The sequence below is a fragment of the Mesoplodon bidens genome (genome assembly GCF_964165515.1).
Source record: "Mesoplodon bidens genome assembly, chromosome: 11".
In the NCBI taxonomy this organism is placed as follows: Eukaryota; Metazoa; Chordata; class Mammalia; order Artiodactyla; family Ziphiidae; genus Mesoplodon; species Mesoplodon bidens.
In genome coordinates, this window is record NC_138167.1 from 66551233 (window position 1) to 66578957 (window position 27725).

Below are 27725 nucleotides of genomic sequence, written 5' to 3' on the forward strand. Positions count from 1 at the left end.
TTAGCCTTCAACCACGTCCAATTTGCTCCTGGCAGGTGGCCTTCCCTCTGGACGCCTGCTCCGCCGCCCACCGTCTGCTGTGCTCTTGGGCTCCTGGTAGGGGTTGTCCAGCAGGTAGCGGAACTGGTCGTAGTTCTTGAGCAGGTACTTAGGGGCATACATGTGTTCGCTGGGGTCGGCTGGCGGGTACTCCTGCTGCGTGCCGTCGAACCAGCCCCCCGTGCGGATCAAGCTCCGGATGTAATTGAGGTCTCGCTTGTCCTCGTAGTCACCCCAGCGGGGGAAGTCGCCGTTCTGGGCGGACACCAGCTTGAAGTAGATGCCCTCGGGCGTGAAGCACCAGGAACAGTGCCAGCCGGCGAAGTGCAGGGGGCTGCCCAGCGACCACTGCACCAGGATGTGGCCCGTGCGGTTCTCGTACTGGCGGAAGTTGGGCATGGTGTAGTACTGGCGGCGGCGCAGGCGGATGCCGTCCAGCCCGTACACCGTCTGCAGCATGTCCACCGTGCAGCCCGACACCACCTCTAGAGTGCCCGGCTGCTTCCAGAAGAAGCCATACAGTGACTTGCGCATGTGGAAGGCGAAGGGCTCCGTCCAGCCGTCGTAGAGCTTGAGGAAGAGCACGCCGTCGCGAGCGGGGATCTCGTCGGCGTCGTCGATGATGAAGACGTCGTCGGGCCGCAGGTTGCGCAGCCGCGACACGCCGTCCTGCGTCAGGAAGGTGCGCAGGTAGTCGTCGGCGATCCAGCCGTCCTGCCGCCCGCCCAGCGGGAAGTGGTCCAGGAAGACGTAGAGCACCTTGTGCCGGATGTACTCGAAGGTGCCGTTGGTCAGCATCTCGCGGAACTTGAGCGGCCGCGGCTCCCCGTAGGCCGTGAAGTTGGACTCGCACACCACGAAGGCGTCCACCACGTCGCCCAGCTCGTGGAAGCGCACGTCCAGCAGGTCGAACTCATGGTTGATGTTGATGGCATTGATGACCCTCCTCGGGACCTCCCGGGGCACCAGGCGCTCCTTGGTGGGCAGGTTGGAGAACTGCACCACAGTGGGCACGCCGCAGCTCGGCCCGTGCCAGCCCGGGAGGCACACGCACTCCACCCACTTGCGCCGCGCGCCGCGGCCCCCCGGCCGCTCCCGGGTGCTCAGCAGCTGCCGGCCCGGGCCCCGCGCCGACGCGCCTTCGCCCGCCTCTGCCTTCTCCTCTGGCCGCCCTGGTGGCGGCTTCTCCAGCGTCTTGGTACCTGGCTTGAAGCAGACGCCCCCGGCTTTGGTGCGGAGGAAGTACTCGGTGGTGTCCTCAGGCAGCACAAAGTCCATCCGGTGGATTTCCTCCGTGGCCTTGCTTGGCGACAGCGGCTGGAGCAGGGGCGAGTGGGAATAGAGTGGGGTACGCAGCAGGTCGGGGCTGCCCGGCTCGGGGCTGGCCTGGGGCGTGACCGGGGCATTGTTCCAGAAGAAGCTGGACACCAGGTTAGGGCTGAGGGAGGCCAGTTCTCGGGGGAAGGTGACATAGGACAGGGTCTTAAAGAAGTGCAGGAAGGAGATGAGGCACAGGCCGGCCATACAGAACATGAGAAAGAGCTTGTAGCGTCTCATCTTCATCCTGCAGGAAACAGGGAGACAGCAGATGGGTCAGGGGTCTGCAGACCCGGGCAAGGGGAGCCTGAGGCTCTTCTGCTAAGGGAGGGAATGGGGAAGGTTTTGTTGCTACCGTGTTTGTGCATGTCCTGACCAGCGCCTAGTGACCCTGGAGGAAGTCACCTCCAGGCGACTCCTCTAGAAGTCAAGCCTGTGAGTCCAACTCACTGCACCAAGGAGGACTCCTGGAAGCCCCAGCATCAAGAAAACCCCACCAGGCTCAGGACCCCTCCACTCCCACAACCTGTCCGCTCCAAGACCACCAGGTCACCACACATACCCCTGGCAACCTGCTCCAGCACCTGGCCCGCCCCACCCTGACTGTACCAGCTGCATTGCTAGGCTTTGCTCCAGGAACAAAATTCATCCTGGGAAAAGCGCAACCCTGCAATGCAGAACCTGCCCCAGGGGGCTTCCAGGCCCCAAGGGAGGGGGAGAGTGGGTCGCAGGCTGCGGAGCTGGGGTTCCTTCCCTGCACCACCCGGGGTGCTTTCTCGTTCTATCTGTCCATCTCTCTGTCTCTTTATCTATCTTTTTTGTGGCTGTATTTACAAACCTTTCTCACTGAAAAAATTCCCAGGCCTCAAGGAAACACTTTTAATTCTAACATATTTAAAGAACAAAATTAAGTAAAAGTTCCCCTTCATTACCCCATGCCAGGCAGTAGATTGATATCCAGCCATAAACAGTTCATGTGTTTGAGGTGTATCACTGGTCTTACATGCAATTTTTCTGTTCTCAGTTTTTTATAATTATTATCATACTTGGTTGGGATGACCTACAGAGCCACAGGAGGGGCTGGGACAGAAACCTGGTCTTTGGCACCTGGTGTTTTCATGTCCCCTTCCGTAGATCCCTGTGTAGGGGACGCTGTCCTTTCCCTTAAAATGTTCCTTAATGTCTCTGGTTCTTCCTCTGGGTCATTTGGGTGCCTTCCTGCCATACCCTCCCCATATCCTAACTTAAGCAAGGCTCCTCACCATTCTGAACCTCAGTTTCTACATCTGTGAAATGGGCACAGAGTTCCTGCTGTGCAGCAGGTGCTCCCATAAACTTTCGCTTCTTTCAAAGCTCGAGGCTGGAAGACTCCAACATAAATTTTCTCTAAGCTACATGGTCATAAGGCGCAAAATCATGAAATGTTGGACCCAGAACAAAACTTTAAGGACCATCTCCACTAACCCTTTCATTCTGTGGAGGAGGCCCGCCTTCCCTGGCCTCACCTTGGTGAGGAGTCCTGAGTACGCTAGTGAGAAGCAGTCGAGTTGCCGATCCCGCTGGCCAGGGCGGTACTTGTGCTCTCAAGACCCAGATGTCCCCCCTCCTCCAGTTTAAATGCTGACCCCCTGGAGCCTGCTATCGAAGGGCCGGCACAGCTGACTATAGGAGGCAGGACAGTCGGGGGTGAGGGCCTGACCTCTGCTAAATGTCAGCTGCCCCGGGGCAGAGGGGGGACAGGTCTCCACTGGGAGGCAGGAGGGAGGGCTGCCCCTTGGCAACGTTTTGAAGTGGGTCTTCCAGGTTCCTCTCCCCACCATGGGTTCCAGCCCTGCTCTGGCAAAGCGAGACCAGGCAGGCCAGGCCAGCAGGGCGAGTGGAGGGGCAAAGGGCTGAGGCCCAACAGAGGCAGGCGGATAGGAGGTCTTGCTGGGGTAGGGACTAGGCACAAGGCGACACTGCAGAAGCCTCCAGAGTGACCCACCCGAGGGCTTTTAGGACCTGGCAAGGCAGCCCTGATTCTTCTGGTGGATTATTTTTCCCCACTTGGGGCGTGTCTCTGTGGGGCACCCCAGTCCCATACCTTGCTGGACTGAACTGGCCGTGAGCTGTGAAGGGCAAGGCCGGGGCTGCCACTCAGACTAAATTCCCTGGCAGCAGTGAACAAAGGCCCTAGGAAGGTAAGTGAAACTCAGGGAGGCAAGTGAATGCCCTGCTTAGAGCAAAGGGGCCCCTACGGCCCTGCTGAGGTCACAATGACCCAACTGCCCCTTGGCTCCCTGGTCAGGTTGGCTTTCAGGATCTAGTTACACCCGGCCAGCTGTGCGCTTCAGAGGACAGACTCACCAGTGCCTGGGATCCCCCTTTTAATCACTGGGTCTTCGGGGTGAGGCCGTTTGATAAGGCCCCAGCCTGGCTTGTTGCCAAGAATCATGGAATCGAGTGTGTCTCCCTCATCGCTTGGGCTGCTAGGAGGCTCACAGACACACGGGGGTTGGCCCAGAGCAAGTCAGTGCCTCACAGGCCAAGTTTTCCAGGACACCTTCACACACAGCTGCCTGTGTTTTTGAAACTTATTCTTCTTGGCCCGATCCCTTTTTATCTTATCTTCAAGTATTTTGATAAGTGCTTCAGATAAATTTTTTAGACTGAATGGCATATTAATAAGAAACCAAATAAATAAATACGCATTGGCCCCTGGGGTGTCATGTAAGTCTCACCAACCCTGGGAGAGTGAGGACTGTGATTGCCCCATTTTTACAGGTGGGGAAATTGAGACTCAGAAAGATGATGAGACTTTCCTCAAAGAACCTTAAGAAGGTGAGTGAACAGGACCTGAACATAAGTTCTGTTCCTGAGCCAGCCTCTCCCTCCTGACAGCTGAGACCATAGCCCTCCCTGGAGCAGCTGGCCTGGCTGTGGGCTAAAGCCATGGAACCAAATTTGGCCCCAGCTCCAGCATTTCTACCTCTGTTATAAAGCTTCATCCAGAACCATCAGGTGTAACGATAAAGCTGATGATCGCTGACCCTTACAAGCCAGCTACTGTCCTGAGCACGTTACATGCATGTCCTCACTGAATCCCCCCAACACGCAGCAAGTACCCTTGTCCTCTCCATTATACAGATGAGGAGACCAAGGCCAGAGAGATGGTATAACTTGTTCAGTGACACACAATTAGTAAGGGTCAGACTCGATTCTGTGGGGTCAATAATGGGAGTTCATCCAGTGGTAAAGCTGTGGGTGGGCAGTGCTGGGATGAAATGAGAACCGGGAGATGCCACGGACCCCCTGAACCACCGTCCCCTTACAGACTGTTACCAAGTGAAGTTATGTGGACCCTGCTCGGGGTCCCTTCCATCTGCCAAGATCAACCCAAGTGGGGTGATAAAGGTCCCAGGGACAGTCCACCAGTGACCAGTGAAGACAACCCAATGGATGGAACAGCCACCATTGCATTTGACCCACACGACCCCCTGCGGGGTGTCACCCAACCCGTCTCCTCCATTCACTCAGCGACTACTTACTGAGAACCCACTGGGTGCCAGGCACTGTGCTGGCCCTAGGAGCACAGGGGACGCGGATGACAAGAACCTCCACCCCGTGGAGCGGGCACAGGCATGAGCAGGGCAAGGGACTGCTACAAATCATGTGGTACGTTACAAAGAATTGTGCTCTGGAGAAAAATGAAACAGGGTAAAGGATAGGAGGGGGCAGGTTCGGTGGTAATCAGGTGGCCAGGGAGGGCCTCACTGAAGAGAGTGAGGCCAGAAGACGAGGGTGCAGGGGCAGTGGGTTCTGGGCAACAGAACAGCCAGCGCCCAGAAGGAGAGTGTCTGCCGCCCACGAGCGAGGAACCACACGGAGGGCAGAGCGGAGGGAGGTGGACAGGCCAGATCACACGGGGCCCGGGGCCGTGGCCGGCAGTGCGGCTTTCACGGGAGGACACTGAGCAGAGCCTCCAGTCTGAACAGGCTCACTTGGGCTGCTTGGCTGACAGCGGACTGTTGCCTCCAAGGGCAGAGCAGGGAGAGTGGCGAGGACACTGCACTGTCTGGGCAAGAGGCGGGGCTGCAGGAAGCGGTTAGCTTCTGCTGGATTGCCGACGACCTGGATGTGACGTGTGAGCAAGGAGTCACATTCGGTGGATCCAGGACCCGCAGGATGGACCAGCTTTTGACTGGGGCGGAGGCCACCCCTCAACAGCCACCATGGAGACGGTCAATGGCACAGCTGGGGCTGGAGGCAGCTCTCTCTTTAGGGTCCTCTCTCTAAGCGCTGCCCTGCCCACTTCAAATGAGACACCAAATCAGAGAGACCGATCCACAGCCCCACCCCTGCCCCTTTCCCAGCGCTCGCCATGCTCAACCCATCTCCACGGATGTCTGTCTCCCTAGCTGGACACGAGCCCCCTGAGGCAGGGGCCTCCAGAGCCGCCTCCACGTGCTCAGTCACTTGCGTGCGCACAGACTCTAGAATCAGACTGCCCAGCTCCAATCCCGGCTCTGCCATTTCCTATCTGTGTGGCCTGGAGCAGGTGAATAACTTTCCTCCTTTGGCTCATCTGGAAAATGAGGGTTGAATAATAATCCATGTAGAGTGCCTAGCACATAGCAGGAGCCCAATAAGCTTCAGCTCTTCTTTTTTTTTTTTTTTTTTTTTTTATGGTACGCGGGCTTCTCACTGTTGTGGCCTCTCCCGTTGCGGGGCACAGGCTCCAGACGCGCAGACTCAGTGGCCATGGCTCACGGGCCCAGCCTCTCCACGGCATGTGGGATCCTCCCGGACCGGGGCACGAACCCGTGTCCCCTGCATCGGCAGGCGGACTCCCAACCACTGCACCACCAGGGAAGCCCCAAGCTTCAGCTCTTCTTATCATTACTGTTATTCTCCTGCCTGGAAGAAGAGTAAGTAGAGAGGGACTTCAGGTGGGGGGCGCAGCTGGTGCAAAGGCTCGGAGCTGAGCCCCTGGCAGGGCCTGGGCCCTGGTGGGTGCTGCCTTGTTTAAGAGCAGCAAGGAGCAGAGTGGGAGTCCAAGTGGAGCCCGGACAGAACCTGAGCCTGACAGGGGGGTGGGCTGGGAAACGAGTGACCCGCGTCCTGGGGCTCCAAGGAAAGTAGGGAAGAACTGTGAGGCTCTCTGAGGCCCCCCCACACACATACACACGCTCCGTGAGTTGCTCCCAGCCCCAGGGGCCTGGGTTTCCGGCGTGAAGGTGATGGGGGATGGGCCAGGTGCTTCCTGGTAGCCAGATAATCATGGATGCAGGAGGCTGACCCAGACCCAGGATAGTGGCAGGACCAGCCCACCCTGGGCCTCCTCTTTCTGTACTGACTTGCAGCCATGCCCATGCCCAGGTTCTAGCTGGGCAGATTTTCTTCCTTCCCTCCCTCTTCCCACTTCTCCCTTCTCCTTGTGACCTCTTTCCTTGGGCTCTGCTTGATCAGCTTATGAGGTGAGAGACAGAGCAGGTGAGCCTCGCCCCACGAGCCAGTCACAACCTTGGGGTCTGGGCTCAGGCTGAGTCCAGTGCGGGCTCCTGGCCAGAGAGAAGACAGGTGCTCCCTGGAGGCCACAGGCTGTGACTTTGGGGCTAGCCAGGTGGGCAGCAGCCTCCCGGGGGCAGACGCACCCTGACAGCTGTCACCGGGTGACAGGAGTCTCCTGTGGAGCTCTCCGTGGTCCTGAGCTCACAGGCGCTGACCAGGGTCCTAGATTGGCCCTGGGATGCCTTTGGCCAGCCTCACCCTGGCCCCTGCCAGCCTCCTCTGTGGTTCAGCAGCTTCTGTCCTAATGGCCACTTCCCCTGTCTGCCACCCTCTGGCCCCCTTCCCCACCTGCCTTACAACACCCTGGTGACAGCTGTGATCCCTGTGTCCTCAGCTCTGGGAGATCCACAGGGCACTCAACTCCTGCAACTGGGAGAAGGGGCCAGCAGTGAACAGGTCCGACACCTAGTAGGTGCTCAGGGTGCTCTTGGAATATCCATGGGGGAATCTTGGAGGTCGCACAGCCCACCCTCAGTCTCCATTCCTGGCAGGAATTGGCCCATCTACAACCCCCAACCCAAAAGTACCTTCAGATGGACCCTCACCACCACCCATCTGCTTCAAAGGGCGTCTTGACTTTGAGCTGAAGGCTGACTTCCACCCCATCCCAGTTCTGCCCCATGTTACCAAAGCGCTCTGCCAGTTCCGTGTGCCAGGCCTTGCTCCTGGCCAGCTCTGTTAAAGGACTGGGCCAACTGGGGGGCTGCTTACTATTGACTGGCACCCACCACCCTGCAGGGCATTCTCAGTGACTCACCTGGCTTTCAGAACCAAGGCCAGAACTGGGGAATCTGGAGCCCCATGGAGGGTCCAGACTCTTCTCCCAAGGTTTGAAGGACCCTGGAAAAAGAATATTGCCCAAACCTTCACCCTAGGCCAGTGTCCCTGCCAAGTGCCCATCTGGCCTCTGCTTGTCCAATTCTTAGTACCGCCCATTCCAGGCCATTTACGCTGCTAGAAATCCTTCTTTCTATTGGCCTAAATCAGCCTCCCTGGAATTTCCGCTGCTACTTCTGGGTTCTTCCTTGGGGTTAAGCAGAAGCAATCAGCGTCTCAGGGATCAGAAGACAGCAACCACCACCTGACTCTGAAACTAAATAAAGGTCTTTCCAACGTGAGGTTCCATAATCCCACACGGGGAAGACAGGCAGAGGAGGTGGCTACAGAATACGATAGATTCCAGAGTTCTGGCAAGATGGGAGAAACAGCTGACGCTGTGTTTATTCCTTCGTCTCTCCTTGTTTTATTCATTCCCTTGGTTCACATCCACCAGGCAGGCTCCACGAAAAACAAGCCTACACCCTGGGATCACTCTACAGCCAGCACATCAGCCAGGCTGCTGGCGGACATTTACCAAGAACCTGCCGTGACCAGGCACTGTCGATGCAAGGGCTAGAGAGATATCAGGGGCACATCCATGGGGCCAACCCTGAAGGAAGGTAAATGTGTGTCTCCATTTTGTAGATGAGGAAATGGAGGTTTCAAGAGGCTAAGCTGGGGCTTCCCTGGTGGCGCAGTTTTTGAGAATCCACCTGCCAATGCAGGGACATGGGTTTGAGTCCTGGTCTGGGGAGATCCCACATGCCGTGGAGCAACTAAGCCTGTGTGCCACAGCTACTGAGCCTGCGCTCTAGAGCCCACGAGCCACGACTACTGAAGCCCGTGCACCTAGAGCCCGTGCTCCGCAACAAGAGAAGCCACCGGAATGAGAAGCCCATGCTCGCCGCCACTAGAGAAAAGCCCGCACACAGCAACGAAGACCCAACACAGCCATAAATAAATAAATAAATAAATAAATAAATAAATAAATAAATAAAAGGCTAAGCTACTTGCTCAGACAGCCAGGGCTTGTGGGAATGAAGCAGGTGGAAACTGAGACTCCCCAAGCATCCTGCATCTGCCAACAGGTAGACCTGGAGCCCAGTGGGGCTGCAGATTTGGGAGTCCTGTCCCAGGCTAAGCATGAATGTCTTGGCCAAGGGAGGGTCTGGTGTATCGTGACCCTCAGTCCCCAGGAATTCTGCTCCCCTGGCACTCCCCGGAGAGAGGGAATCGGCTCAAGGGGCCAGCCCTGGCCAAGGACTCCCTCTGCCCAGGTGACCAGAATGTCCTGGCAAAACCTGCTTACCATGGGCTGGGGGTGGGGGCAGCTGCTGCTCTTCCCATCCACAGATGAGGACGCCAAGGCCGAGAGAGGCGAGGCAGAGCCATACTGGGAGCCAGTTCTTGGACTAGCTAGACGGGGCACCCAGGCCACTTCCCTGGGCACAAGGGTCTGGGCCCCACTCTCTCTGCTGGCTCGGCTCCAGGGTGGGAGCCTGGCTGAAGGCTCAGTCCCATGCCCATGCTGAAGCCCACCCCCTCCCTGCTACTCCACAGCAAGCCCCTGTGCACCCTGGCCCTCTCTCTCCTTCCTCCAAACCCCTCCCCACTCCGCCTGACCCCAGCCCCTTCAGCTGCCTGAGGACTTTCCCACAGAGTGGCTAGCATGTGCCTGGGAAAGTTAGTCTCCAAGGCTGGGACCCGCCCTCGACTCCCTGGGGCTTCCTCCCCTCTTCCCACTGGTCACTGGCCCACCCAGGACATCAGCTTCTGGTCCCCAAAAGCCCATGGGCGGTGCAGATATAGAACATTTCCACCATCCCAGAATGTCCTATTGGACAGCACTGGAGGCTAAATGGATGAGTCATCCTCAGGCACCAGCCAGTGGGGTGTCTGTGTTCAGAAGCCTGCAGTGGCTCCCACCGTCCAGAACCGAAGTTCACAGCTGTCGTGACCCCTGCATTGAAAGCTGCCTCCGCCTTGCCTTATTCATGTTAACTCGATGGTCACCACCCAACATAGGCTTAAATCTGTGCCAGCTGTCAGCTGGGGGTTTTATTTACACTTGACCCTCACAACCATCTTCAGAGGTAGGAATCATTGTCCCCATTTTACAGATGAGGAAACTGAGGCTCAGAGGGTAAACCAACTTGTAGAGCATTCCTCTGCTCATCTGTGCAACCCCAGTGCTCTCCAGGGTCTGAGACCCACACAGCCTCCACTTTTAAAGGGGGCAGGGGGAGGTGACACTGGCCTGAGCCCCAGGCCACTGAAGGCTCTGAGTGGAGCAACCCCAACAGCCTGTGCCTCAGGGTGATCAATCTGTTTGCTTCCAGAGCTGTCCAACAGCAGTCTGCAGTGGTGGAAACGTCTAGGCCTGGGCTGTCCATGCACCATCCACTAGCCACGTGTGGCTACTGAGCACTTGAAATTGACAGGGGAGACTGAGGAACTAATTAATAATTTAATTTAATTTTTAGTTTTAATAGTCACGTGTGCTAGTGGCTACTCCATTGGACCACCCAGCATTAGACAGACTGTGGAGGAGCTGAGACGGGGAGGACACACAGCAGGACAGCCGTGGTGCTGAAGTGAGGGGGCAGTGGTGAGCTGCTGATGAGGTACCTGCTAAATACTAGGTGACTGAGGGAGGGAGCGGGAGGGATGCAGCCCCGGTGCGGGGGGACTGGGGCCAGACATCCTGGGACGGTGAGTGGGGGCTGGAGGCGGGACCTGGGGAAAGTCTGGGAAGGAAGAAGAGCAGAAGCAGAGCCGTGGAGGACAGGCAGGTGCCGGTGGTCAGTGCGAGGCCGGGACACACACTGCCCCAAGCCTGGGGGAGGGGCCTAGGCCTGGATCTGCACAGAGGCCACCTGAGGCAGTGTCCAGACCCTGCAGCCAGATGGCAGGGCTTTGCCATTTCCCTGGGCCTCGGCTTCCGCATCAGTGTAATGGGGCTATAATGGCGTCCATGTCACAGGGCTGTGGTGAGCGGTCCGCATATCTAAAGTGCCTGGAACAGGAAGTGTGTGTGAAACAACAGCTGGTGAGGGGCACACAGTGAACGTTTGTCACAGGAGGAGGGAGACCAAGGCCTCTGAGGTGGAAGCAGGGACTCCTGGGTGGCTTTGGGGACAAGGAGAGGGGCTAGACACAGAGACATACAAACACCCCACAGAAAGGGCTCTGTGGGCGCTGAGAACAGGTGTTCCCAAATCCGGTACCCCTCCAAGGCGCCCCGGCCTTAACCCTAACCCTAACCCCCCCTCCATGTGACCGGGCACCACCGGGCCGTCTCCTCCAACCCCTGCTTCTGCCCTGTCACAGCAAACCTCAGCAGCAACTGGGCTGGTCCCCTGTCTCGGCAACCTCCGCTCCCACACTGTGAATTCTCCAAGTCAGGTGGGGCCTGTGCTCCCCATGCCCAGCCCGGGGCCCAGACAGACAGACGTTCAGTGAGTGTCCGGGACAAGCCAGAGCGAGTAGCACTAGGGCGGAATTTCAGGCACGGGGATCTGGGGGCGCTGGGCCAGGGTGGAGGGAAGCCACCCTGGGGCTGTGAGAGGGCCTTGCGGGCATATGAGGACCGAGGTCGGGCCGCTGGTGCTTCTGCTGTGTCCTGGGGTGGATGGAGAGAGCAGACTGGCCCCGGGCATGGAGCTGGGAGTGCAGCAGGAGCCAGATGGGGGGATGAGGTCCTCACAGAGCTCAGTCCAGTGGAGGGACAGAGGACAGATGAGAGAACCGGCCAACAGAGGATGCCAGGCGTCAGGGAGGGCCTCCCGAGGAGCGGACACTTCAGCCGAGACCCAAGGTCAAGAAGGAGCCACCGCGCAGAGTGGGGACAGCGGCCCAGGCATTGGGCCAAGGGCACAGAAGCCTGTGTGTCGGGAACCCCAGTGCAGCGGCAGCAAAGCAGGGGCCCCAAGTCTTGTGAGGGGGTGTAGGGCCTCGAGGAGTAGCAAGGACACTCCCCACACTTCAGGGGCTCCTTAGGCAGAAGCCTGGGCACCCCATCTTGGTCAGCACCCTCTTGGGTCAGCAATCCTAAGGCTGCTGTGAAAGATTTTCAATCTAAAATAGAACCAGAGGATGTAAAATGGAGAGTCTCACGCATGTGCCCTCAGGGAGACAAAACTTAAAGACCAGGAGACTTGATTTCCCGTAAATGCCAGATTTCCAGAAAACTGATAGCGATGGAATTTTCTTGGATTGGAGGGTTGATCAGAGGTTGCCTCCTAAAACCCTTGGAAAGTTTTGCCAGCGGCAGAATGGAAGATGACCCAGGTCCAGTTGGTCTCACAAAGTGGACCGGATTGAGCTTTGTTTGTGTGACTAGACTGATTCTGTCTGCTCAAGAAGTTTTTAAGGCTGGTCTCCTTTTGTTTCTAATTTTAACAAACCCTCACTGAACTCTCCCCTCTGCAGTCCCTGCCCGTAAATACTACCTGCCCCAAACCCTCCACAGACTCGCTCGTAGCTGGCTCCAGTTTGCTTGTCCCAAACTGCAAGTCCTCACCTCTTTGATCTGGCCTCAGTTTACCTCTTTATTGAAGTCAACACAGCTACACCCTCTAGCTGGGCAGGGCTGGGCAGGGCTGAAGAGCTGCAAGCCCGGAACATTCCTCCCAGGAGATGGCGCCTCCATCACCACCGCCTTCTTCAGGGCAGCTGGCACTTACTGAGTGCGAGTGCCCGCAGGTGCCAGGCGCTGCGTGCGCTGGCCTTACTCCATTATCCTCAAGGCAACTGCGCAGGAGGAGAGGGGCACAGGGGCTGAGGGACCTGCCTGAGACTCAGCTGGCAGCAGCAGGACTCACACCCACACGCCACCGCTGCGGCTTCTCATTCAGGGTTTCCCGCACAAAGTCTAGGCTGCTGCCTTGAGCCTAGCCCGGGCCAAAGGCCCCTGCACGTCTGCCCCGGCCCCCAGCAGGAGCCCGTGGGCCTGCGTTTGTGGGTCACAGTCCTCCCTGGCTCTGGCATGCGCCCAGACCAGCCACTAGAGCCCCGTGCCCAGGAGAGCTGCACCCTCCCCAAACCCCTCTGCCTGCAGCTTCCCCCCCACCCCGGACTCCCCCTGGAACAGTGTGAGTGCCCCCTTCCCCCGTGGCACTCTCAATGCTGGGCTGCATTGACTTAAGACCGCATTTCACAAAACCCAGGGTTCCCTGAAAGGCTGAAGGAGCCCCCAGGGCCCTTTCCCATCCCCCACCAACTCCAAAGGGAACAGATTACTCTGGACAGGATCCCGTGTCGGGGTCTCCAGTAGCCTGAAGGGGGTCTGGTGCTCTAAAAAGTCGAGAAAAAGCCAGGCCTGGACTTCAGGAGCCCTGGCGGCCTGAAGCTCCTTAGGGGACCTGACTCCTGCAGATCCCTGCCAGGGGTCGTCGCCTGCCCTCTTGCCCACACCCTCCCTCTCTTCAACTTCTATCCCCACCTTCCCCATTATTTTTTCCCTATAGCCCTGCTGGCCTGGAGCTCAGAAACAGTGAGGGAGGGTCCCTCACCGACTGCACCCACCACTCAGGGGTTTCTGTTTGCTTGCAGTTTGCCAGCTAGGCCTGGCCGTATGGCCTAGGGACACACAAACCCCCGCGCCCGTGGCCATCCCTACCAGCCTGTCACCGTATGGGGGGAAGAAGAGGGCCCACCTGAGGCCTATCCCAGAGCCACTCTCTGGCAGGTGCACAAAGTGCTTTAGCTCTAATCGGGTCCTTCCATTAGCCCCCATCACTGTCACAGGTGAGGAAAGGGGTTCAGAGTCTGAGTGACCAGCCTGACTCACCCTCTAAGTGGCAGCAGAGTGGCTGACCCAGTCCCTGGGCCCTCCCGGCCCCCAACACCCCACCCTGCCTTGATCTCTGCCTGGCACCTCCCTGGAACCCCCAGGCCCACCCTCCCCTCACCTGACCCAGTACCTGCCTCGGGTCCTGGTGTGGCTCGCCACAGGTAAGGCAGTGTCCCATCCCGGTGGCTGCAACGTGCTTCCCGACCCCGCTCCCGGCCTATATGGCTTGATGGCAACTGTTTCTCCCTGGAGGCTGTCCCCCAACCCCCAAGCTGAGCGCAGGCAGCAGTTAGGTGGCTACGCGGTGAGCCAACTCTGGCCTGGCCTGACACCAGCTCTGCCCTTCATCAGGGCTGGTTTCCTGGCTCCACCTCTTCCCAGCTGGGTGGCCTCACCTCTCCGGGCCTCAGTCTCCTCATCAACGAGGTACAAACAGCTAACCGAGTGGCAGGGCAAGGCAGCCTCCCCCTGCGGGAGCCACTCCCCAGAGGCAGGAGCCGGGGAGGTGAGGGCACCCGACGTTTCCGTGTCACAGGTGAGGGGCCTGTCGGTGCCTTCCACTCAGCAGACCGCGAGCCCAACTCCTCTTGGAGTCTCTCCCTGCTTGCTCTCTGGGCAGAAGGTCACTGTGACCTGTGCCCTGACTCCCAAGGGGCTGCTGGGCACGTCCAGTGGGACGCGGATGGGACACGGAGGTCCACACAGAAGAGCTCGGAAGCAAACTCGCCCCACTGGTGGGGCCCAGTGGCTCACACAAAGCGGGGGCTGGGGGTGGGGAGAGGAGCTGGGGGACCTGGGTCTGAATCCGACTCTGCCCATTAGAGAACCTGGGCCGTTCACCTGCACGGGGTCCCAGCTCTCCGGGGGTGGGAAAAGAGGCTGGCCAGGGATGAGAAATCAGAGGGCTCAGAGCAGACCCCCGCACAGCTACCGTACTGCCTGGCTCCACGTCCAAGTCCACCACTGGCAAGGCATTCGTTCTGTGTGTTAGGAATGGCCCTCTCCGGGGTCCTCCCGAGAGGGTGAAGACATACATCAGGCCCTGGCGCAGGAGGGGGCTGGCCGGCAGAGCTGCCAGCATCCGTGCCGCTGGAGGGTGGGATGCATCAGAGGCCTTAAACACGCTGCCCCACACCCCTGGGACTCCTCCTCCCCCCTCCTCCCCCCTCCTCCCCCCTCCTCCCCCCTCCTCCCAATGCAGCTTAGCCCTCGCCTCCCGGGGGGGCGGGGGGTGGGCGCGGCGCTGCAGGGGCGCCTCCACCCCAGCCTGCTCTGGAGAGAAACTTCCTGTTGGTCTGTCTGCCTGCCCTGCAGCCCCCCTGTGCCTCAGTGTCTCCCTCTGTCACATAGGGTCAGCCCCACCCAGTAGGGTGGCTGGAGGCCCGAGTGAGGAGAGTTGAGAGGACACCCCCAAGTAAGGGGACGTCCCAAGGGCCCAGGGTCTGGGTCATCTCTGCAGGAAGAGGGCTGGGAGAGGCGGGGCGGCGTGCGGTGCCGGAAGGGAGAGAAAGGAGGAAGGGAGAGGAGGCCAGGGTCCAGCCGAGGTACAGCCTAGGCAGCAGGAGACGGCAGTAATGACTCGGGCGGACTATTACTCATTAATAGAGCTTCTGATGCAAGGGCTGAGAAGAACCCGGCGGCTTCCAGTTCATGACAGGAACACGCTGCCAGTCCTTCAGCGAAGTGGACGGAGCCCCGCCCCACGCAGGCCTATTGCTCACATCCTTACAGAGCCCACTGAGGCCAGTGGGGAGGAAACCACCCCCAGAGACCCCTGCACCTCGGGCTTGCAGCTCCTGGCCCACCTCCCAGCCACTCGGGCTTCCAGACCCAAATGACCCGCCCTGGCCCGTCAGGAAGAGAGGGCGGTCAGAGCAGACAAGTCCAGGGGCCGAGACCAGCCCTGCCCTGCCTCAGTCTCCACATCTGTGGAATGGAAATCAGAACACCCACACCTCCCAGACTCACAGTGAGGAAAAACAAGGCCAGTCAGGCCGGGGCTGAGCAGTTTTTCTGCCTCTTACAAGAACTCATTTCTGGGCCCGGCACGATGTGAGATGTCCCGAGCCCCATCTCTCAGGAGAGAGAGCACTCAGTGACAGAGCAATGGGGCAGCAGCTCCCTGGGATCCCAGCTCCAGGGGAACTGTACTCAAATCCGGCCCCTGCGCCTTCTCGACCCCCTGTGTGATCCTGGGCAGGTCACTCAATATCCCTGGACCTTGGAGTCCCCATCTACAATGTGGGATCATCCCAGCCCCTCACCTCAGGAGAATTAAACGGGGTAACACCCAAAGCACCTTGACAGCGACCAGTCCTCTGACCTCCCAGGCTGACGTTCATGCCGGCTCTCCACACAGCCTCACCACGTGCCTGGATGGCCCGGCTGGGGTGTTGCTAGGCCTGTTGGCACCTCCCTCCAAAATGCCTCTGCTCCTCCTCCTCACTGGTCCCCCCTTGCCTTTATTTATTTTCTGTCTTGAAATTCTTAATTTTTGAACAAGGGGCCCTGCATTTTCATTTGGCACGGAGCCCCACAAATTCTGTCACTGCAAATCCCCATCAGGCCACATTCCTCTGCTCAAGCCCCTCATCACACTCAGAATAAAATCCAAACTCCTTTCTGCACCCACAGGCCCTGGCCATCAGGTCCCTGCATCTTTGCTGACCTCGCCTCCCCTGTCCACTTGACTCCAGCCTCAGTCCCTGCCTTCCCATCCCTTCCACACCCCAGGCTCACCTGTCTCAGGGTCCTCGCACTGGCTGTTCCCTCCGCCCGGAATGCCCTTCCCTCAGATCTCCACATGCCAGCCGCCTGCTCAGAGGGGCCTTCCTGACCAGCCAGCTAAAGGGGCCGGCCCCTCCCGGGGCATCTGCTCCACAACACTCCTCACCGCGGAAGCTATCTGTCTCCTTGTTTATGTGTTAGTGGTCTGTCTCCCCCACCCACACCCTGCTCGCTTGGAATGTCAACAACATGAGAGCAGGGTCACCATGGGCCCCAGTCATCGGTCACTGCTGCTCCCCACCCACTAGGACAAAGCCTGGCCCGGAGCAGGAGCTCCATAAACAGCCACTGAATGCGGATGGAACTCATGTGAGAAGCGATGCTAGACCCCTGGTGGCAAGTAGCATCTGGTTTGGGGGTGCCTGAGGCAGCAGCCCGCCAGAGCCCACCCACACCCAGCAGGGCTCCCTCCGCCGCTCCAGAGAAAGCCCCCCCAGCCCTGCCGAGATCGGCACCGTCCTGCCCAGGCAGCCCCGCAGTGCCAGCCCCCTCCCGCCAGGCTCGCCCATCCTCCAGGGACAATGTACAAAGGGCCACTTCAGTTCGGAGCCTCAGCTCCGTCTCCAGCCCAGCAGGCCTGAGTGTGGGGGAAGGGAGGGGAGGGCACACCCCACCCCTCCTCTGCCCTCGTGGAGCTTTCTCTAGCACAGGCAGGACGCAGGGTGGGTGACAGAATCAAGCGATAGCTGGAGAGACTTTTTCCCATGTGCTGCACCCTGGGGGGCAGGGGCAGGGGAGTGCCCACGTGGGGGGCGGAGCGGTGCCCATGCCCAGGGTGGAGGCAGAGGTTGGCCCCCGTGCTCCTAGGCAGGAGGAGTGGAAGGACTGCCACGGGCACCTCCCCACGTGTACAGGGCGGCGGGTGGTGGGTACACCTGTGCACGCGGGAGGCCCGAGTGCCGGTGGGGTAAGGGGAGAGAGGAGCAGAGCCAGTGGGATCTGGGCCAGGCTGCAGGGTGGGGGGGGGCCTGGGCTTTAGAGTCGGTTCCCATCGTGCCCGGGACCCTCCACTGCAAGACAGGGAGCAAGGGACTTCCCTGGTGGCACAGTGGTTAAGAATCCGCCTGCCAATGCAGGGGACATGAGTTCAAGCCCTGGTCCGGGAAGATCCCACATGCCGCGGAGCAACTAAGCCTGTGCGCCGCAACCACTGAGCCCGCGTGCCACAACTATGAAGCTGGCGCGCCTAGAGCCCGTGCTCCCCAACAAGAGAAGTCACCGAAATGAGAAGCCTGCGCACTGCAATGAAGAGTAGCCCCCGCTCGCCACAAACAGAGAAAGCCCGTGCACAGCAACAAAGACCCAACGCAGCCAAAAATCAATCAATCAATATTAAAAAAAAAAAAAAAAAGGGCACAAAGAACTTGCTCAAACAGTTGTTCCAACAACCTGAGCTGATAACCTGTGACCTGAGCCTGGCACCTAGGATGCTTGTACAGCTTCGGGCAGTACCAACTTTCCTCCTTCTGGAACCTGTCAGGGATGTAACCATCCACCCAGCCGCCCACGCCAGAAACCCAGGAACCACCGTAAATCCTCCCTCACTGACCCTGCACGACTAGGCCTGTCTATTCCACGCCCTGATACCTCTCAAGTCCCACCCTTTTCCCTGTGCCACTGTTCCACACCGGTTGTGCCACCACCAATGCTCACCTGCACAACAGGAGTGGCCTTCCCAAGGGGGCTCCCGGCCAGGTGCCTGTAAGCCAAGCAAAAGCCCCATCTGACGCTGCCCCTCTTAGCTTGGAAGGAGTGTCCTCAGGATAAAGTCCAGATCTTCCAGGAGGCTCAATGTTTCTGTGTAATCTTACACTCCCTCTCCCCATGCCGGTCTGGGGAGGGTTCAGCTGAACTAGACTTCCTCCGGGTCTCCCTGACCCCAGGCTATGGAAAGAGCCGAGCTGTTTCAACCCTGGCCTGCCCCCCACTCCCCTGGTCCCCAGCTCCAGCACAGCGCCTGACACAGAGGTTTGCTGAATGAATGAAAGACCTTCCTCCCAAATCCACACACCTGCACTTTTCAGTCAATACCGCCGGGCTCTCAGGCCTGGTCTGGGGCTTGGAAAAGTGCCTGCCATGTGACCTCGGGCTCAGCACGCCCCAGTGAAGCGGCTCATCTACGTGAATTCTAAGGGTCCCTTCCAATGGGCTGGTGGTGGTGAAGGGAACGGTTCCATCCTCAGACTGCTCAGCAACATGACGGCTGATGGCTGGGAGGCAGCACAGGAAGGAAGAAGGTAGAAAATGAAGCAATGGCTTCGAGCGGGTTAGGATCCTCCCCACCATGGCTCACCGTTGTGTGCTCAGTGCCCAGAGCCAGGCCTGGCCTCCAGCACCGCTGCTGAATGAAGAAATGGGCTTGAACCCTGGCTCTGCCACCCATAGCTCTGTGGCCCCAAGCAAAAATCCTACCCTCTCCAGGCCTGTCTGCTGAGCCATTAAAGGGAGGCTGGTAACACCACCTGCAGGGTCCTCGGAGGGATGCGGGGCTGCACCTGGCCCAGAGCCTGTGGCTCCTGCAACCTGGGAACCTGAGCACCACAATTAACCTCCTGCTGGGAGTGGCTCTGAGGGAGCAGGTGCACAGCTGGTTGGCTCTGCGGCTCTGGGCAGCCAGTGAGCCTTCTCAAGGCTGCACAATGAGCCTTTTCTCTTTTCCCTTCCCGATTACTCTCTGTCCACCCCTGCCTGCGAGGGGCCATAGCTTCCTTGGGTCAGTCCCCACCAGGGACGCTCAGTAAGCCCTCACCAAATGGCAGGGGACATCACGTAGGGCTGCAGGCACTGGGCCCTGCTCCTTAATTTCATGGAAGCCACCAATCTGTTCTTGCTCCTTTAATTACTTAGTCCTTCCCACCTGCTGGATCCAGAGAGCTTTCTGGAACAGGCCTGCAAGTGCTCAAACTTCCCACTGACGGTGGGGCAGGAGAGAAGGAACGAAACAGCAGTGACAGAAGCATCACCACAGGTGAGAAGGTCATTCCAGGGGTCAGGTGGCTGGGGTCCCAGTCTCAGCAATTCTGCTAACCTCCCGGGAGACCCTGGGCGCCCAGAGCAGTGCCCCCTTCCCAGGTGATGCGCTTCATCTCAGCTCATCTTCGCGAGCCCACTTCATAGATGGGGACCGGGGCTTAGAGAGGGGACATGTCTTGTCCAAGGTCAGGTACCAGCAGGCCATGGGAAGGGCCTGGCTCAGCAGAGACCACGTGTGTGCCCACTGCTGCTCACCAAGGTGCAGGACCACCCCTTCCTCTCTGGACCTCAGTTTCCCACTGACCCCTGGGGGCAAGGACTTGACCTTCCAGCTCTGATATCAGTGTTCCGCGTTCCAGAAGGCTGCATTCTAGGTTTGTTGCTCCATTTCCCCCTCCAAGTTCCATAATCCAGTTTCTCTGTTCTGAATTGAGGGGTTCTACTTCTAGGTGCTGTGTTCTGGGGTCTGGTCCCGAGGTTCTCCTCTCATGGAAGGTTCTGCAGCCCGGGCTCTCCAGCCAACATGCTACTTCTTCAGGGCACTGTACTCTCCCCCCTGCACTGGCCGCGGGGCTCACAGCCCACAACTCCGTGTTCCAGCCCCATCAGCCTTCAGGAGCACTTCAGAGCAGCAAAACCAGCAAGGAGGGTCAGCTTGGGGTCTCAGGGCCATCGGGGGATTGCAGAGCACACCCACAGCTGGGCAGGAATGCTCCTCCTCACCCTTCTCCCCGTCCTTCCAGGATGCCATCCTGCTCATCCCCACCCCTGCTGGCTACCGTCCCCACCAGTCTGCACTGGGATGGCCCGACAAGATGGGTACTTCCCAAGAGCAGAGACCTTGCGACACTCACCTTCAGGGTCATGGCCTGGCACCCCCTTGTGGGCACTCAATAAACGCTTGCTGAATGAATTAGCTAGGCATGCTCAAGACTGGCAAGGTTACACATGGGCACAACCTAAGGGACACGCATTCATATGACGGAGGTTCTCCTGCTGTGTGCATGCGCTGGTGACACACACACACACAAAAAAGTATGAATAAAAACAGACACGCTCACACCCTGCAGTCGGCAGATCTGTGCCCTGGCACCCAGCCCAGACCCTGGCACACACTAGGCACCCGGTGATTAAGTGCTGAATGAATGAATGAGTGCTTTGTACCAGGGACAGAGTCAGGGGCCATGGGGGAGTCAGATTGAGTCCCCACCCAGACTCAGGGCTGAGCTGTGATTAGGAATACTATTACCACAGGGGAGAACTTGAGCACGTTGCAGGACTGCGGAAAGGCGCTTCAAGGCAGGAGTCCGTCAGGAAGGCAGTCAACAGCGATGCACACCCACTGGGCCCAGGGGTGCGGGGGTAAAGCCAACAGCTCTGGGGTCACCCCTGGCTGGAAGGGGCAGGAATGGCTTCCTGGGTGGGTGGCAGCACCTGGGGTGGAGTGGGTTGGCTTTCCAGGTGGAGGGTCCAGCACAGCAACGGCCCCGAGGCTGGAACGTGGGGTACATGGTAGAAGAGGAGCGAAGGCTGGACTGGCGCCATAGGAAGTCAGAGGTTGGGATGGAATTCTCGGGGCGCTGCATCCCAGTAGCCCCAGGCCTGGACTCTCACTGGCCCGATTTCCAGGAATGAGAGAGACGCAAGCTGTTTGCCACGGGTGCACCTGTTCTGGGGGATGTGCCTGGGACGGGCCAACTCCCACCCTGAGACCCCACAGCCAGTCCCCCTGGAGGCCGCCCACAAGCAGTGACCCCAGAATCCAAAAAATGGGGAGGTGGCTGTTCTCACGGCACCTTTTCTTCTTTTTTTAATTAATTAATTTATTTATTTTTGGCTGCGTTGGGTTGCTGTGTGCGGGCTTTCTCTAGTTGTGGCGAGCGTGGGCTACTCTTTGTTGCAGTGTGCGGGCTTCTCATTGTGGTGGCTTCTCTCGTTGTAGAGCATGGGCTCTAGGTGCATGGGCTTCAGTAGTTGGGGCACGTGGGCTCAGTAGTTGTGGTGTACAGGCTTAGTTGCTCCGCAGCATGTGGTATCTTCCCGGACCAGGGCTCGAACCCACGTCCCCTGCATTGGCAGGCGGATTCTTAACCGCTGCGCCACCAGGGAAGCCCACGACACCTTTTCTTACCTCTCTCCTTTAGAATATTACGTCATCTTTCTGGTTATAAAGGTTTCTCATACAGTCTAGGGAATCTGGACATCACAGCGAAAGAAACAGGATGATACCACCCACCATCCCACAACCCCCTGGGCTAACACTTTGGCTTAAATTCTTACGGAGTTTTTTCCTGTGCACCTTTTTGCTGGAATGAGCTGTTGACATGGATTTCCTGCCAGCTTTGTGGCAACACACATTTTTCCTAAGGAGCTTTGTCTCCCACACCGGAGGACCAGAGGGCAGACCTGAGCCCTGGGGATACTGCTCTCCTTGACTCCTTCTCATCCACCCCCTAACCTGGACCCCACTGAGAAACACCCCAGCTTGGGACAGGAAAGGGGGTGGGGGGTGCAGCCCCACAGTCCTGGGCTCTCCTCCTACAGACCACAAAGGTCTGGGTCAGTGCCAAGCACCCCGGGATCAATCTTCCCTCTGGGAAATGAGCCGGCTCAGCTCCCCAGTGGCCCCAAGCTCCCCAGTATGGCCCCCTCTCTGGACTGAGGTGACAGTCACCGAATGGGCTGCACTTTCCAGTTGCCTTCAGGGGCTGCGCCGGGCGGTCCCTTGGTCTTTCCCAGAATCCCCTCCCTTTGCCACCTAGACACAAGGAACAGCAAAGCAACCCCACTGCTGGCCCTGGTGCCCTGCACCCGAGTCCCCTGACCCAGTCCTCTCTGTTCACTCTACTGGCATCCCTGCCAGACCCTCAACAGACCTGTCCTGCACAAGGTTCTCATGCCATGGGGACGGACAGACAGAAACCCCCGGCGAGGATGATCAGCCTTGCCATTGGGGTAGGGGTACCGCGTGGCTTCCTGAAGGAGTCTTAAAGGATGAGTCAGGAGAGGAGGGGAAGGGCATTCTGGACAGAGGGACAGCAGCAGAAAAGGCTTGAGAGGAAAGCTGGAACCTGGATTTCTAGTCTGGCTGGAGGATCTGGTGCCTCGCCCCTGAGGTACTGAAATGAAATCACGCAAGAAAGCACCAGCATCTCGTTCCCATTTGTGCCATAAATATGAGTTACGACTATTAACATTCACAGTCCTGGGCGATGGGTCGAGAAGGCACCTTCTCTATCTTTCACCTAAACCAGCCAATCTGCCTTGTTTCCGGAAGTGGCCCTCACCTTCCACTCTCAAAATTACCATTCAACAAGTACTAAAGAAATACTTCTCAGGCTTCCCTGGTGGCACAGTGGTTAAGAATCTGCCTGCCAATGCAGGGGACAAGGGTTCAAGCCCTGGTCCGGGAAGTTCCCACATGCCGCGGAGCAAGGAAGCCCATGCGCCACAACTACTGAGCCCGCGCCCTAGACCCCGCGAGCCACAACTACGGAAGCCCGCGCGCCTAGAGCCCGTGCTCCGCAACGAGAGAAGCCACCGCAATGAGAAGCCAGTGCACTGCAATGAAGAGTAGCCCCCACTCGCCGCAACTAGAGAAAGTCCGCACGCAGCAATGAAGACCCAATGCAGCCAAAAATAAATAAATTAAAAAGAAAAGAAAAGAAAAGAAATACTTCTCGAGTGCCTCCTCTGTGTGAGGCATGGTGCCAGCCCCCAGAGAGTGAGTGCCTGTATGCCCAGCCCAGGAACGAGTCCCCCGCCTTAATGGGCAGCTCTCCCTGGTCCCCCTTCCCTGGCCACCACGGTTCACCCAGACTGTGTGCTGGTCCCCAGTAACAAGAGGAGAGTGGTGACGAGGGATTTGTCCAAAGTACTAAGCAAGCTCTGGGGTTTCCACAGCCAGCCCAGGACCTGTTCCCTGGAGGAAGCGGCAGTAGCAGGTGCTGGGATAAAAGCAATGGGCGGGGGGAGGGGAGGAGCGGGCGGGGGGCGTGGCATAGTGTGTGCAGAGCTGGGTTGAGGCTGGGGGTGGAGCGGAGGCCGAGAACACAGGAGGGGGCTGAGTCATAGGGATCTGGGGTCTCATCCTGGAATTCATGGGGCTAAGCAGTGGTTCTTGGAGTCCACAGGCCTCTGAATCCCCAGGGGATTCAAATCTGGGTTTCCAGCCCTCCCTCCCATGGTGTGATTCTGACTCAGCAGGGCAGGGTGAAGCCTGGGAAATACATACTTTCCCCAAGCTTCCCAGGTGAGGCTGAGCAGGCCTTCCTGAGGCAGGGCCCCAGGACTATGGCAAGGAAGGAAGTAGCACCAGGGCCCTGAAGAGGGCGGCCTGGAGGCCAGGACACGGGTGAGGCAGCTATCTCAGGCATCCAACTCTCAGGGAGCAGTCACCTCCGGGTGACTGAGGGGGCCTAGACAGGCAGCCCCATCAAGCTTTGGGGTCCTACAGGCCGGATACAATCCCAGCCCTGCCACTTCCCGTCCCTGGGCCCCAGGCCCCCTCAAACTGCCAAATGGGATAATAATATTGATAGTACCTACCTCAAGGGAAGTTAGAGGCATCTCTAAATGCAGACAAAGTGCTTTGGCCCAGTGCCCAGCACATAGTAAGTGCTCGATAAATAGCAGCAAATTATTATGACTGGAAAGTCCTCTCCATCATGGGTCGCTCAGCCAGAATCTCAGAGACTGCCTCTGGCCACCCTCCCTCAACCAGATGCTGTCCGGCCTGTTCCTTCTGGGAAGTTCCTGGCCTGCCTAGAGAGGTAGCCAGAGGCTGGGCCCTCAGGAGGCCCCAGTGTCCACACAGACTCCTACCTTCTGTCCTGGCCTTCACCCTGCACCCCACCCCACCCCCGGGAGTCTCACTTCAGTGGGAACCAAAGTGTTAGCCAAATAAGCTCTAAATTCATAAAACAACAGAGTAATTAGGTGTGTGAATGATTCTTATTGTCCCAGTTTTATTTTCATGGAAAAGATGAAAATAAGTGAGCCAACAGGGGAATTTCAGCAGTGCAAGGAAAAGTATTTGGGGACTCTGTTAACTTCTTGGATTATGGGCAAAACCTTGGGCCCCCTTGTCAGCCCATTCTAGACCACAGGACCGTGGGCCACTACCCTTCCACCCCCCACCCCCCAGGCCCGCTTCCAGCCCTTGAGAAGTTCCCACCCGCTCCTGAAGCCTCTCTTTCCCCTTCTGGAAGATGGGGACAAGCAAGGTCCCTGTGACCATTCTGCTGCAAGTGAGGCTGCCCTCTGGAGGGTCAGTGTCCTCCATCAGGGATGGAGAAGGGGGAGGAATGGGTGGAAGGAAGAGCAGGGCCGTTCCCCCGGGCTGAGAATCATTTACACCCCAGCTCATTCGAGACCCAGTTGCCAGCATACCAGTGCCCCCTGCTCAAGCAATGGGTACAGAAAGGCAGGCTCTGGCCCATGGGGACTGACAGACAGAGGGGAAGACAACACGGAAGTGGACAACACATCTACTGGGGCAGGCTGTGTAGTCTCTGAGGAAGCAGGGGCAAAGAGGGAGACTCATTCAGGAAGGGGGGCAGCGAATGCCCAATGGAAATTGCACCAGGCTGTTCAAATAGCAATAATGTGCATCATCCCCATTTTAGAGACAAGGAAACTGAGGCGCAGGGAGGCAGAGTCACTAGTACACTGTCACACAGTAGGAAGTGACAGGATCGGGATTCGAACCTGGGCCACTGGATCTGGAATCCTTGCTTTTTAAATTCTGCACTTGGCTGCCTCATGGCACAATGATTGAGACTCTACCCCTACCCCCAAGCAGCCAGCACAGAGCTAGGCAGACCATGGGTGCCCAGGGATATCTGCTGGCCAACTAGATTCCAATCTCCGGGAGGCAAGGCCTGTGTCCTCTCCACCTGGCTGCCCGGCACAGTGCCCCTCACAGGAGGACATCATGTTTGTTGGTCAGAATATCTGAAGAAACTTCTGGAAGGGAGCCTGGTCCCCATGTGGTAGACTAGAGCTAGCTGGGAGTGGGGTGCACCATGCGGCGTGGAGAACAAAGAGGCTTTGGCCTTGGGAAGCAGAGCAGAGCCCCCTGATAGGCAAGGCTGGAAGCCAGAAGGTGGTGGGTGCCCACGAGGGCAAGACGAGGCTGTCTGTGCAGACCACCCTGTCCCCGGTCACTCCTCACTGCTCCTCCTAGAAGGAGGACATGGATGCATAGCTCCCCCAGGCCTCGGCTACCTCCTAGGCACATCCAGCCCTCACGGGATCCTCACCACCACCCATGAAGTGGACGTGGCCCGCCAGCTTGTATCCATGTCCCTGTTTTACAGGTAAAAATACGGATGCAGCAGCCAGCGCTTCCCGAGTGCTTCTCAGGTGCGGCCTGCAGCATCTCATGCAGTCCTCGCCACGACTCTGTGGAGGATTCTCCCCACGTGACAGATGTGGAAACTGAGGTTCTGAAAGCTGCCCAGCCTGAGGTGGTCCAGCTTCCACAGTAAAAGGGATCACCAGTGTGGGTCAAGCAGCCCTGACCACATCAAGGGCGCTGGGCAGACCCTCAGAAGGGGGGCAGCTGAGCCAGATGGCGCCATCCCAGTCAAGTCAGCCCCTCACTGTGCTGTCCTCGTGCCAGCTCCCTGGTGTGACCCGCCATCTCGCCTCCACCTGGCCCTCCTTCCCTCCAGCCTTGGCTCCCCCTCTTCATCTGGCTTCTGATTTTGGCCTGACGCAGTGCTTGACCATCCCCCCACCTCCATCTCTCAGCACATACTCACATCTCTGAGCCTTTGCTCATGCCACCCCTCCTCCCAGAATGCCCTTCCCACTTTCTCCACCAACAAACCCTTCCAGCTTCCTTTTATGTTTCCCAGCAAGTTCTCTCTCGCCCTTGGGCTGGCAGCCCCTTTTTCAAACTTCCCTAGGACCCTGTGCCTATCTCTTTAGCACTGATAACCCCCAGAATTGCCAGCTCCTCCAGGTAGGGGGTGGGGAGGCACTTGTCTTGCTCTTCCCTCCATCCTCAGGCTTGGCCCGTTGCCTGGATTTTTAGTAACTGCCCGGGAGGTGACACAACAGTGCCCGCAACTCCCCCATCAAGGAAGGTCTGGCCTGGTGGCCCAGGAGTGAAGAGGAGTGCTCTGGGGTGGAGAGTGGCAGTGCTGGGGGACCCTGGAGAGAGCTCATTGAGGTAGTGTCCCTGCCCACGCCCCTTCTAGGAAGTCTTCTAGAGCCTAGACAGTCATCCGACCTCAGGTCACCAGGGTTGCCTGAGACCCATCTCTGCCTCTCTGGCACCCCAGCTCAGGCACCCCCCCGAATATAACCCAGGTGCACTCCCCTCCCCACCCCGGTTCCAGAACTCATTATTTGCAGATATTTATAGCGCTCTCCCCCAGCCTGGTTGCCTCCCCCGCCCTGGGCAGTGCAGTGGAAAGAGCGGGAGCCCCCTCACCAGGAAGGGTTGGGGTTCTTCCCCCACTCCCCTCTGCCTGGTCCCGGCCTCCGCACCCGCCCAGCACCCAGACAGCGCCTGGGCCCCTGCCGCCGCCGCCGCCGCCGCAACCCGTGGTGGGGGGAGGTGGATGGGGGAAGGCGGGCGCTGAGGCCTCCCACCCCCAGTCCCGCGCCGCGCGGGAGGCTTGTCGGGGGCGCAGCGCACAAAGCCTGGCTCAAGCCCCGAGGCTCGGGGACGCCCCCAGCCCAGGCCGGGGGTGGGGGGTCGAGGGGATGAGGCTTTGCCCTCCCGGGCCACGGAAACCTTCGCTGAGCAGCGGGGTTGGGGGAGGGGGCGCCAGAACTGAGTAGCCGCCTCTGCATCCGCCCGTCATCTCGGCCCCCCACCCCGGCCCCCCGGCGTAGTTCTCCCGCCCCCGCCCCCAAAGGTCACGCTCAGGGAGAGGGTCTGTGGGAGCTGTGACTGGGGGCGCAGCGAGCGCGGAGGAGGAGGCGCGGAGATGGAGGCGGAGGGCCGGAGTGCAGGGATGGAGGGGCTGCGGCTCGGGCCCCCAGGATGCCAGGGTCAACTCACCCATCGCCCGCCGGGTCTCAGCAGCGGCGGCATCAGCGGCGGCGGCGGCTCCGCGGCCCCCGGGGCCCCCGGCGGGGAGATGCTGGCGTCCGCCGCAACCTCTCGCCCCATCCCGGGCTCCGGCGGCGGCGGCTGCGGCGGGCGCCCGGCATCGCAGGCGGCGCGGCCCCGGCCCGGCCCCGATCCCCGCCCCCCGCCCCCCGCCCCCACCTCCACCCCGTCCCGCGGGCCAGGCGCGGCCGCCTGCCTGCACCACGGGGCCGCGGCGGGGGCCCGACGAGCAGACCGGCGCCGGGGAGGGCCCCACGGGAGGCGCGCGGGGGGTGCGGAGCCGAGGCCCGAGCGCCGAGCGCAGAGGTGCCGCTCCCTCCGGGCTCGGGCGGCTCCGGCCCCCGCCCCGCCCCCACCGGCGCCCCCTCCCCTCCG

At 59.2% G+C, this 27725-nt stretch overlaps 1 protein-coding gene across 1 annotated transcript; it reads right to left on the reverse strand.

Moving 5' to 3' along the window:
• Positions 1-27408, reverse strand: MGAT3 (beta-1,4-mannosyl-glycoprotein 4-beta-N-acetylglucosaminyltransferase; the record flags this gene model as incomplete). The annotated part of the gene is made up of 2 exons (XM_081248755.1): positions 27300-27408; positions 1-1603 (listed from the first exon to the last, which is right to left on the reverse strand). Exon 2 carries the CDS (start codon positions 1600-1602, stop codon positions 1-3), a length of 1602 nt encoding a protein of 533 aa, XP_081104881.1. The 5' UTR covers position 1603; positions 27300-27408.
• Between the last annotated feature and the right edge of the window lie 317 nt (positions 27409-27725).